This window comes from Medicago sativa, chromosome 2 (genome assembly GCF_051527215.1).
Source record: "Medicago sativa cultivar Bolivia chromosome 2, Bolivia_mono, whole genome shotgun sequence".
Classification (NCBI taxonomy): Eukaryota; Viridiplantae; Streptophyta; class Magnoliopsida; order Fabales; family Fabaceae; genus Medicago; species Medicago sativa.
This window is the reverse complement of record NC_140750.1, coordinates 5,588,872-5,602,106: the sequence shown is the minus strand read 5'-3', so window position 1 is coordinate 5,602,106 and position 13,235 is coordinate 5,588,872. Positions and strand designations below refer to the sequence as shown.

Genomic DNA, 13,235 nt, shown 5'->3' with positions numbered 1-13,235 from the left:
GACTATAGAATTTTGCCCATAGCATTTTTTGTATAATCTCTTGAGTTTTGCCCAAAGCTGGCTGCCATGAGACAAAATGCTGTTCATTTTAGTATTTAGCAAGTTAAAAACTTAAGCTGCATTTGGCAAATTATCATTGTATTTGTGTTCATGGGGAATTTTTGAAGTTATATAAATTAATCGCATATAGCTTTTTTCCAAAAAAAATTAAATCATTTGCGTATAAATTAGGGTAAATTACACCAGGGTCCTTTAAGTTTGAGGTTTGTAACATATTGGTCCTTTAAGTTATTTTGATCGCACATAAGTCTTTAAGTTTGAGGTTTGGAACAAATTGGTTTTAAGTTATTTTGGTCACAAATAAGTCCTTTAAGTTTGTAAACATTTTCGATTTAGTCCTTCTATTAACCAAACGATGATGTGGTAGAAGGACTAAATCGAAAACGTTTACAAACTTAAAGGATTTATTTGTGACCAAAATAACTTAAAGACCAATATGTTACAAAACTCAAACTTAAACAACTTATGTGTGACCAAAATAACTTAAAGGACTGATCTGTTACAAACCTCAAACTTAAAGGACCCTTGGTGTAATTTAGCCTATAAATTAATTACCAAGTATAATCTGCGTTTTTTTTCCTTCAAGTTTTTCCCAAAGTTCCCTGCTACGAGACAATGTTGTTCATTTGTGTATCTGGCAAATTATCATTGTATTTGTGTTTATAGGAAAATTTTCAAGTTATATAAAGCAATTGCGTGTAGCTTTTTCCAAAAATAAAATAAATTCAATTGCGTAGAAGTAGGTACCAAGTATATACGGAGTATTATTTAAAGGGAAATGTTAACGAGTGCCCCCGGGGCACTCTTTAAGGGTCTTAAATAGTAACTTTTTATGAAAAATTATGTATTCAATGCATTGGAAATTGAACTATTTGACTTTTTCAAAGAATAATTTCCTAATTTAGTATGCTTAAAGAGTGTCACGGGGGCACTCGTTAACAAGACCCTTATTTAAACCATCTTTAAATTTTTATTTAAGTATGATAATTAGATAAATTTTACATAAATAAGTTGACATTTGGCTTGATTCCTTGATAATAAGTTTATGATTGAATTGCTTAAAAAAAAGCTTATGATTGAACTAAGCTTATGATAATAAGCTTATGATTGATTCCTCTGAATGGCGCGGAAAGAATAAATAACGTTCAGGTGACTTAAGATAATGAAGCACGCATATGGTCGCACGATGATGACACTCAGTAGTTGAATCATAAAGCAAATGGCCAATGACACATCTATGATTCTATATGCAGCAACTTCTGAAAAGGGGAACCATTGTCGTGCTAAAGCTAAATTGAAGGATCAATAGGAATGTTAGACGGTCATTACTGGCTACTTGGTAAGGTAGGTTCTATCTCAGATTGCAAAGGATAAGCGATAGAAGTTGTGGCATTGCAAATATAGTCATGAAAGTGAAGAGGTTGTGATTTTCCCTAGTTGATTTGTGTGATTCAGGTCCCACAATGGTTAACTAAGAAATTATGTCGATGATTATAATGGGGATGTGTGAGGATTACAACCACCGGGTTTGGTAGCACAAGCTTGTGGTCTATGCGGAGGTATTAAGGTGTTGGGAGTATGTTAGTAAAAATGATTGCATTCGGCCAAGAGTTTAAATAATGGAAGAAAAAAAAAATGTGTGCAAGTCTACATTGTTCAGGTCTAACTGAGGGAGATGCCACTCGAGAACTCAGGCTTTCCAACATAATGTTAAATTCGGCAGTCCTACTCACCTCCAGTCACTTTACCCCTGGTGGTGGGTCAACAAACTGTCATGACTTTTTTTTGTTTCCAAGGTTGCAATCTCAAGTTCCATTGCTTTTATCCATCGAATATCTTTACTGTCTAGTTGGTAAGGTAGGTTCTATCTCAGATTGCAAAGGGAGGATATTAGTGAGGTGTGGTTCAGAAATATGGAAATGTGAAATGGATGAGGACAAAGGATAAGGATAGTGGTTGTGGCATTGCAAATATAGTCATGAAGATGAAGCTTGTATTTTTCTCTAGTTCATTTGCGTGGCTCAGGTCTATCTCTAAAGATCATTCCAAAAATCTATAGCATTTTCCATGTAAACATCTATTGAATTTCTAGCCGCTCTACGCTAAAGAGCTTTAATACCATCTAAGTAAAAAAAAACTAGCGAAGAGTGAAAATAGCAGAATGAATCTTCTTAACATCTAATGAAAAATACAAAATGTGTTCATAGAGCATAATCTAAGTGCATAACTAACTTCTCAATTTACTAGCCAACTAAAAACCAACTAGAAAGCATAGCTGCCTTGAGTTCATCTTTATTAGCTAATAACTAGGTTGCACTACATATGGACAATATATACAGCAATTAGATCATCAATGAGAAGCATGGTAATGTACTGGTGTGGGAGACAATCACAATCAGCCTCCTCCCTTAATAGATCGGTCATCAATAATGTCATGTAATTGTACAGAAGTCACCATTGTCATGGAAAGAAGCCTAAACCTTAGCTCTTGATATTGCATAACCTGAAAATAAGTACCAAGTTTGGATTAGAATTGAAATATTCTAATAAAAGCAAATATATGACAAATGATTGCTTGGAAAAAACATGCACGTGCGTTGTTATAAAACAGCATGACACACATTTATATTATTCACCAATCTTTATGGTTAGTGAGGTACAGAGATTCATTATACTTGAGATTGTTGCTTAACTAAATTCATTTGGAAATGTAGTTAAGAAAACAATGTTTTAGTTCTGATAAGTACATACATTAATCTGTAGACATCCATTCACCATGGCAAAACGAGGCTGGAATAGCCACAAGCGACCTTCTGCTTAAAATTAGTATCTTGTACTAGTACACTAACAAGTTGATGCTCCTACATGGGAAGATATAGAAACATGTATCTTATTCTCTCCCAGCGCCAATGAACACACCCTTTGTTTTAAGTATGACCTGCACATGCAATGTAAATTATTATAGAATGTCACTGCAAATAAGCACATTTCACATTTACAATTAAATTGGACCAAGGTTTTGCTTAAAATTAGTACCTTGGACTGCTACACTAAGTTGATACTACATGGGGAAAATACATAAACACGTCTCTTATTCTCTCCCAGCGCCAATGATAACACCTTTTGTTATAGGTAAGACCTGCACATTTAAATTATTAGAGTGTTACTGCAAATAAGCACAGCAGACATTTACAATTAAATTTGGACAAAGATTCCAGAATCGCACAATCCAAGCTGACTCGATAGGAAAATGCTTCAAGAAGCAAATCCATTAGCTATAAATCATGGTTCATTGCAGTTTACAAGGTAAAATTCCACTTCAACTTAATTACATAGCAAGGACAAATATCTTGATGTCTTCATATTCAATTAAGGAAAAACTATATAATATCGCTACAAATATGATGCATAAATTACCTCCAATAACATCTCAAGCAGATTTCTTGCCACTAACTATTCGAGATATCTGGAGACCCCTGCTGAAAGCTTCATTAAAGAGAATCCTAGTTTGCATGGATTGAAATCCAGGTAACCATGAGAAAACTGCCATGGGGGCCATAACAATAATCCCAAACAGTAAATCATAGAGTCGTGCCAAGGAAACCACAGTATCCCACACTATAGTTGACTGCAAAAAAGGCCTAAGCACCTGGGCTATTAAAATCATTCCCCATCCTGTGGGAATGAATGCCAACGAGCTTGTTAGAAGATCAACAAAACTGAAGCGGGTGAACTCCAGTAAGAGAACAATTACTAGAACTGTGACCATAATCACAAGAAGCTGCACTAGACGATAATATATGTGCTCATTTGTACCATATTTATCCCGTGCATATGCTATGCTGATATAAATCGCAACAACAGCAACCATGAATATCCATGACAGCAAGTAAACAGCTATACTAGTATTATGATTTGCAATGCCGAGCTGGTAAACAATGCCATACTGAAAGAAGAAAAATCGAAGGTCTAAAATGATTTCTAACAGCTTTCCCCATATACCGGTTGTTTTTAGATGATCTTGCTCCTCATACCACCATGTTTCCCAGCTGTATTCTGCCTTTTTGAACGGCCCACCCGGATACCAAATCCAATTCACAAAGTCTTCAAAGTCATATACAGTTTTCAGCCAATCAAATCCGGAGGGATTGAAGACAAAAGGAGACATTATCCATGAAACTACAAGAAACCAATTTGAGAGTGTCATAGCTATGTACACAAAAGTAGCCTTAGGCAAGGGACTATGAGAAGCATACACAATTAAAATAATTCCAAGTTCAATGGCCTTGACAAAATGGCTTCTAGCATATAGCCGATAGTTCTCAGCAAAACTCTTGTGCTCCACCACAAAACCGCGACCTGTGGCTCGGTACTTAGCACCACCATGAAGTATAGTCCGACCAAAGAAATGGGTGCGAGTTCCCAAAGAGAATGTAAAAAATAGTGATCCAAGCTGCAACTGCATTGTCAAGAAGTCCCATACTGCAGGAAGGAACCCGTGCTCAAGAGTATTTTCAACAACCATTGGGAGTGCAGTGAAAATACCAAGCTGGATTATAAACTGCTGATTTACTATTGCACCAAGGGCTTTATTGTTGCTAGCATTGTTTTGGGCTTCCTTTTCAATGCCGCTGAGGGCCATATAAAGTCGGCCCCAAAGAAAGGCATAGACTGTCATTACAACTACCATGGAGTTAAAGTAAAATCCTATAGTTGTGTAGAACACTGAAAGCATGCGGAAGAAGTCTAATCTATGTCCTAGCCGGTAGACATCTCTGCTCAGCACCTGCTCGCCATTGCCACTTGCGACCTTGGCCTCAAACATGGATATCTGATTCAAGCCAACATCTCTTCCTTTACCTACCTGTATATATTCATGATGTGTCACATTGCCACCTCGCAATGTACAATTGAAACCAGCAAAAATATCTTCACTAATATTGATCACTCTAGATGCCTTGCTGACTCCACCCCTACACAAGAACCAGAATCTGTCAAACACATCCGGATGACCATAGTGCATCCGTACTTTCAAAGGGTTTGCCAGAAATCGCTGGCCCAGTGTCACAAAACTTGTCTCTTGGGATGACATGAACCAAGCAAGCGACGAAACAGAGCCTGTGAATATATTCTCTCGAACCCCCAAAATGGTTGGCTTCTTGATACCATGGTAGACATTGAACTCCTCCAACAGATTCCGCATTTTGAGAGCTTCCTCAAAATAATTGTCTTGATTCATATCTATGGTCTGAATTGCATCACCCCGCGTAAAGATCATTGCATGATTCTGATTTTCTGGTTTCCCTTCTCCAAGTTTTAAAGGACCAGGCAATCTGACCCGAAAGATCTCAACCTCACTCTGCAATTGCTGATCAAACTTCACAAGAACAGAGTAATATTCAGACTCTTCCCTCCCCAAAGAAATCTCATCAACATATGCTACTCGAAGGGCCTCGTTGTTTTTCATCAGATACAGTATATCATCAGCTCGGGGATTCTTCTCTGCCTTGTGGCGTCCATACATCTGGCATGCCACAACATATGAGAACTTCATCATCGCACTCCCATATTCATCTCCCTTGAATAACAGCGTCACACTGCTATCTGCCCTTCGCAATCTCCGTAGAGATGGATGCACATCTGAGCGTAGAGTATTCAGACGGTTGTTTGCGTTTGTTGAACCATATGAAGTAATATGCTCGGATCCCTGTCTTACATCCATCTCAGATGCTGAATCAAGAAAAGCGAGCATCTTAAGGGCGCTATAATAGTACATCATCCCTCTGACTGTGCGAGACAATGTTTGACCTCTATAAGATACCCAAAGGCGAAGGTCCAAGGATTTTGTTGTCCAGATATCATCCTCATCTTTCAAGCCCTCTCTACGCATTCTTTCCATAAAATTGTTCCATTCATCGTCATAAATCTTCTGCAAATAAAACAGAGTAGTAATGCCATCCTCATTCTCTTTTCGAAGAGACTCTTTGCTATACAAAACTTCCTCATCATAATATGGGGTCAAAACACTGAAAGCCATCATTTTTTCAACATAGGGAGCACGGGGAATGTTCATAAACAAAGAATTGCTAAAGAAAGCAATCCGCCGTCGAGCCTCAAGATTCAACGGAACATTGTGCATTGCGTCTCTTGAAGTGAGAATTGTAGACAACCTTCTGAGCTGCCTGGTAAAGGCTTCATCTCCGGCATCAGGAAACTCAATAGCATTCTCAAAGAGCAGTCCCCCTTCTGTTGTTGGACCTTGTAGCGCCAGGCCTTCCTCAACTAGCTGGGCGGCGGTCTTCTTCACCTTTGAAAATCTTCGAATACACAATTCATACAAGGCTTGCAACAAATTTACAGCCTTATTCAAATCTTTGTTTGGCTGTATCGAAATTTTAACCAGTTCAGTCACCTTAGCATGTAGCTCTGGTAGCAGAGACATCTTGTACGCTTCTGTTAACTTCCCCGCCTGAATGCAGTAGTCTATGTCCCTGAATATATTAGTCACAATGGAGAACTCTACCTTATCAACTTTGAGAATCATACGAAATAAGTACTTAATGCTATCATAAGCTTCAATGACAGCACACCGGCGATACTCATTCTTGCACATCTTCAACCATAGTGACCTGTCAGACTCATTTTCCAGCTCTTTTGCCTGACTGAGAGCACGTAGTACCTCGTTGCTGAGAAGGAAACACGGCCATCGAATTACCCTAATGTCCCAGCAATTTGGTGGCAGTTCCAGGAGCTCAAGTTCTCGATCACTGATTATATCTTCCTCCCTGAAAGTAATGATTATCTCATTCCATATTAAGGCAAACCTGGTAGCATCCACTTGGCTTGATTCAATTTTTGTGAAGGGTTGACCAAGTCCGTATCGTAATTTCAACCGATGGATAGCATCACGAACCTTCCTCAGCATCGTTGCTTGCTGGCTTAGAAGCTTCTCCTCTGGCATCAGATTGAACTGCATTGCACTGGCAAAGAACTGGAATCGGAGCCTGAGTTGTGAGATATTCCGGATTTCACCCAAATGTGAGAACAGACCAATCGTGCCACCAATAAAAGAAGAGAAAATCGAATACCATATTTGCAAATCCATGAAGTATACCAACACAACAGGTAACCATAGCAAAACAACTGCCACTCTGTTGGTGTTATTGAAAAACTCATGCCATCTATAATTGATGCCCCTAAGTTTCAACAGAGCCTTAGTGGGAGCAACAAGAGGTTTGAATTGAAGAAAGTAACTGAATGAAAATTTTGCAGCCAATACTCCAATCCAGAAAAGACTATACTTCACATTATCCATAAGCCCTTGTCTCACACCCCGACCCACAAAAATCCGGGTATGAAACCACCATGTCAACCAGTATACTATTCTCCAGTCTGATTCCTCAATGAAGTTCCGTATACACGGCAATATGAACAGTACACATGCCAACATCTCTGGTAATAGAAAGCAGAAGACAATCTTAAGAAATGTATAAACCCTTTCATTTGCCGCATCAGACCAATTTCGTTTAGAACCCTTCTCAATCCAAATCAATCCATAAAACACCCCAAACAAAACAGTCCACGTTATAGCAGCCAAACCCTTGGCCACCATCCTTACTCCACGCCAAGCCGTCTCTCTAGTAACCAAACTATATTGAGTTCCAGCATCAAGCACAGATTGAAGTACCCTAAGACCACCCCAAGTGATAAACAAAGTCAACATTTTGACTTGAACATCCTTTCTCTCCAATGCTTGCCAAGGATACTGAGTACCCTCCCAAGCAACAATAATAGCACCTTGCATGAACAAAATCAACATAACCCATAACCTATCAAAACTCTTATAAATATTCCAAAATGACCTTTGTTCAACATAGCCAGTTTTCCCAACCCTATTATCCTTAGGTGTAGTCCCAAAAAAGCTAGACTCAAAATTCAAAGGCCATCTAAGTTTCTTCAAACACCTCCTACTCCAAAAATACTCATTTATATCATCATAATTCCTCCATGCAGAATGTGGTGCTTTACCATTTCTACTACTATCAACTTCAATCTTAATAGTATTATAAATTGGCATAACAACAGATTTCAAAAATCCATATTCACCAGAAACTGTTGGCAAAAATGGACTACCAGTATCAGGATCAATAAACCCATCAAGAACCATATTAAGCTCTTTTGCCATAAAATGATAAATATAACAGAGACACTCCGGAACAAAACGAAGGTTACCAGCTTCACCCCAAATTAGAAGATAAAGCGAAACGTAAAGCAACTCGCGACGAAGATCGGTTGGATCACGGCGGCGCGTGTTCAACACGCTTGACTTAAGACCAAGATAAGAGCACCAGGAAGTGTAGTTATGAAGAAGCTTTCGTCGGAAACGTTGTAGAACATCGGCGTCAAGCGCGTCGGGGATAGCCGGAGGAGGTTCAAGACGCATCTGTGCATTTGAGAGATGAAGAACTAAATGCTCTCTTTGGTTTCTTGCGTTGTCGATTTGGAATCCGAAGAGTAACCGGAGCCAGTCGAGAAGATCCATGTCTGGTTGCCAGGCCATGAAACGGTGCTTTGGGAGGTCGCCGACGGTGCGGAGTGCGGCGGCGGCGGCTCGGACTTCTGGATAACGGAGTGATGGATGGTCTATGAGGAGGTCGTGGACTGGGATAATGTTGAAGACGGAGTTTAACGGAGGTGGCGGTGGTCGTTGCTGGTTCACCGGACCACCGCGCATGGCGGAGGGACGTTGTCTCATTTGCATATTTAGTAACCGTTTAACACGAAGTTGAGAGTTTGTTGCGAGAAATTGAATGCATTTATTTGTTTTCGTGAGTTAGTTTTGTTTTTTTCATTTTCTCTTCAATTTCTTGTTTTTCTTTTGAGTTTCTCACTGTTAAGCCATGGATGAATGAAGAGATAGGATTGAAGTGTGAAGAAGGAGGTGAAGTACACGAAAAAAGAACTGAAACTTTTTTAATTTTCACTGTTCAGTTTCGAGTTTCGAATACCACGCGCTGTTGGGTCGCGGTTGAGACACACGCTCCTGTGGTGGAACCTACCAATAACACCATTAATTAAAGTGTGTGACGGTACTATTCGATGAAACGGCGTCGTGTTGATGTGTGATTATTTTGATTTTGACGTAAACAAAAAACATGGGATGAGGGAATCTTTGCCTGGAGTATTAAAAAATCGGTTCATTACTATTGTTATTGGTGGAGTGATGGGTGAAAATTGTTGTATTATCTGGTTTGTTTGTTGTATACTGGCACGTGAAGCACGTGTCTCATATGGCTTGTGTCTGTAATTTAGATTTAGATTAACTCATGTTATTGTTTGGCTGTTTGCTACTTCCACTTGATTTTATAATCATAAGAGTTTAAAAAATAAAGGTATGGCCTTTGCATGATGTTTAGCTTGGTGAAAGTGGCATGAAAAGATAATAATTTTTTAGTAAAAAGATTTGATGAATCTAAGCAAACACTCTAAAACTAGTAGATAATCTATTATAGAGGTATATTGGTCCCACTATGATAAATGAAGGGATGAAACTAAAATTAATAAGCCAATCAATACTTATGTTCCCCTTCCGTCAAGTATGGAAACCTTGGATTTGTTCATGGTTGGTAAAAAAATTGTTGAAGGAGCCAAATTAACCCGTTGAAATTGGCAATGTAGAGAATTAAACAAGACATAGGAGCACACTCCAAGACCTCAAATCAACGCCACCAAAACTATAATTTACCTACCAAAAAAAGAATTATATTTTGCTATATAGAAGTGTTAACACTACTTTCTAACAAACACATCACATGAGCACGACTATATTAGAGACTAGACCACATAAACAAAAATGACCCCAAAATATGAAACGGTGGAAAAATTAGAAAAAGGGTGAAGTTAAAAAAATAAAAAATTTGATTTTTTAGAGGTAAAAAATTGGTTTTAAAATGTTCCAAATCTACTAAACTAAATAAGAAAATCAATGTCTGTTTTTTTGACCATTTTACCCTTATTAGGGGCATTTTGGTAAATTGGTAATTGGTGAGTGTTTATACTATATATAGGCTAAACCACAATTAAGATCATTTTTCCCCTCATTTTCTCTCTCATCTCTCACGGTTTCCTCCCTCTCTTCTCTCACGGTTTCCACCTTCTTCCTCCCATCTCTCTCTCGGCCCTCTCATTCTCAACCCCAAAATTCTACAATCCTCACCCAAACCCCATGAAAATCATCATGCAAACTCATTTTTGAAACCCTCATGATGAATTAATCATCAATCAAGATTCAATCCTTTTCTCCTCTTCCAGTTCTGTCCAAACTGAACCCTAACCCCATCCTTCAATCTTTCAATTCATTCATTCCAGGTAATTAGGTTTAATTAAATTCTCTTACCTTTTGATTTGTTTTACTGAAATTGATAATTTTAGGTTTGATGCTTTTGATTTTGGTTTTTATCTGTAGAAGTAAAGTGATAGGAGAAGTTGCTGGTGGGAAATCTCTATTCATGAAGGATGAGTTGTGATAGATAGATTGTTGAAGGTATCATCTTTGCATGTTTTTATTTATGTATTTTTGTTTTGTTTTGTTTTGGATTGTGGCTGGAAATTTTATTTATGTATTTTTGTTTTGTTTTGTTTTGGATTGTGAAAAGAAAGAAAAAAAAAGGGGAGAAACGGGAACGGGAGGAAGAAGAACGGGAACGGGAAAGGGCCGTCACAACTGCGGCGAAAAACAGCGGCGCCGGTGAGGAAGAGTAAGAGAGAGACGGTTGTCTCCAATCTAAAGTCATGCATGCATAATTCTCTCTGGTTTGAGTGCTGAATCTAATTCTAATCTTGCATGTGGGTTTGATTGAAAATTTGTGATGGATTTGTGAGAAGAATGTTAAGTTTGGGTAAGAGGGATCTGAGGTCGAGAGTGAGGCAGAGGGAGAAGAGTAGAAGAAATGGAATTAGGGTTCTGAGAAAGAAGTAACTAAAGAAAAATTAGGGGTTTTCAAGACTGAGTAATTGGAGATGGAAGCTAGGAACTTAAGGAAACAAGAGCACCAGAGCTTGCTGCCATCACCATAAAGAATTAAAGGTGGGTTTCCCTTTCCCTCATCCCTCATGCATAATCTAAATCAACTAATTTAGGGGTTATGAGACATGAAATTGATTGATGAAAAGTAAATTGTTCATTATGCATGTTTGATTTTAAGAATTGAAGTTATTGCATTGATTTGTTTGTGTATTTTTACTAAATTGATTTTGTGTGAATGATAGCATGATTGAAAGGTTTATTGATTTAGCCACTGGAATAATTTGATTGAATGGGTTTTATGGTGAAGTGATTCTTATTGTATATGAAAAAGGAGATTATAAAAATGAGCTAGGTTTTTCTTAAAATTACTGCAGAAAATAGCTTCAGTGCAGGATTTTTAATAATTTATTGATTTTGAATTTTTAGACGGGCCCAGTTGCATAAGTTGCAGTTATAAGCTGGCTGCATACAGTAAAATAATCAGAAATGTTTGATTTCATATGAATGATTCAATCATAGGTTTTATGGACTGCTGTGCTGGAATTGGTTTCTACAGATCAGTTTTAGTGTTAAATTTTTCTGAAATTGATTACTTTGAATTTGGATATGGGACCAAATGCATTGTCTTCGTGTGAGTATTGGTCACGTATAGAAAAATTTACAAAAATTTATAACTTCAATTTATATGTCTTTGTTGCTTTGAATGACAGATGATTAACTCATTTTTTTTTATGTTTCACATATATTGCTTCTACTAATTGAGTGAATTATATGTTCAGGTTCCTCCAGAACTGCAAGCTTCTTTTATTGCAGCAGTTGATAAAGGAAACATAAGAAGCATGCCAACATAGTGAATAAAAAGGTTCTAAAATATTTATCTAAGATTTGATATGTTATGGATCATGTTATTTTATAATTATATGCATGTAATATCTAAATTTCGAATCAGTTTACCTTTAAGCGTATAAACAAATATGTATTTGCGAACAAAATTATCCGAAAAAAAGCAATCCACCCCGTTGACAGTTTACAACTCAACAGGGTTAACAATCTCGCATAAACATATATGTTGGTTGATAATCTCACATAAACATATATGTTTACGTGAATTGTTTTCATCTTTGAAAGAGTTGCTTTATGGTGTGACATTTAAAGTTATCTCATTATTATTTTCTTCCATTTCAAATATGTAAGTTATACCAAACTAAATATAAACATGGATCCGGATATTATCTTGGAAATTTTGATTGCAATGAGTTCTGCGTCTATGGCTCTTTAATTATTGCAATTACCATTCCTTCATGCTGCTCATTCTTCAATATTTCCTAATGATATGTTCCCTGTCACTTTTTTTTATTTTGACAAAATGTTTTCTGTTACTTGACAGGGATGTTGGCAGTAATATCGCATTGAAAATTCTGAAGCGTGTAGAAAAAGGTTGGGGTCAAGGAAGTATATCGAGCTTGCTGCCTCAAAAGAATGATTTTCTTGATTACTAAGGTAGCAGTTTATGTTGGTTTGAGGTTATGAGATGGTTATTGGTTTGTTTTGTTGTTTGATTGTGGTTTTGGATACACTTTGATCATGTCTATGCGAACTGCGTGCTGCAATTTAGAACTATATGATTTGTACTAAACTTTTATTTTATTAATATGTTTTATTTGGTATGATGATTAAAGGAAACTGATAAGGTTGGTGAAGCAATATGGTGAAAGAAAATGGGCTCAAATAGCTGAGAAGTTAGAAGGAAGGGTTGGCAAGCAGTGTAGAGAGCGATGGCATAATCATTTGCGTCCTCAGCTGCTTTAACAAGATCATTCAAGCGGTATCTGACTGAGGATCAAATTTTCAGGTTTTCTAACTACACTTTGACTGTGTTTGGATATATTAAGCGCTTATAACATTCACACTTATCATATAAGTGCTTATATATAAGCTATTTCTATAACAAGATAAAAAAAAAAAGTCAAATTGTTTTCATATAAACTATAATCTATTTTCATAAGCTATATTGGAGAGCTTATGAAAATAAGCTGAAAACAACTTACAAACATGTCATAAATTGTTTCCTTGAGCTCCTTCAAACAATCCTAGAAGTGTTTATGGCAGTGGATAAACTCAAACAATCCAATCCAAACATGGTCTAATT

General features: G+C 37.3%; 1 protein-coding gene and 1 non-coding gene across 2 annotated transcripts; both read right to left on the bottom strand.

The window, feature by feature from the left end:
• Window positions 1-2,214: 2,214 nt before the first annotated feature.
• Window positions 2,215-8,991, bottom strand: GSL1 (glucan synthase-like 1). Its single transcript, XM_085742207.1, has 4 exons — window positions 3,478-8,991; window positions 3,097-3,199; window positions 2,812-2,998; window positions 2,215-2,563 (listed from the first exon to the last, which is right to left on the bottom strand). Exon 1 carries the CDS (start codon window positions 8,819-8,821, stop codon window positions 3,491-3,493), a length of 5,331 nt encoding a protein of 1,776 aa, XP_085598333.1. The 5' UTR covers window positions 8,822-8,991; the 3' UTR covers window positions 2,215-2,563; window positions 2,812-2,998; window positions 3,097-3,199; window positions 3,478-3,490.
• LOC146943904 (small nucleolar RNA J33) lies at window positions 5,772-5,850 on the bottom strand. Its single transcript, XR_015029561.1, has one exon. It is a non-coding gene; the product is annotated as a small nucleolar RNA J33 (small nucleolar RNA).
• Window positions 8,992-13,235: the final 4,244 nt, after the last annotated feature.

What these genes read in the sequence shown, in the direction of transcription:
- GSL1 (XM_085742207.1), bottom strand. Translation starts at nt 8,821, where the DNA reads ATGCAAATGAGACAACGTCCCTCCGCCATGCGCGGTGGTCCGGTGAAC.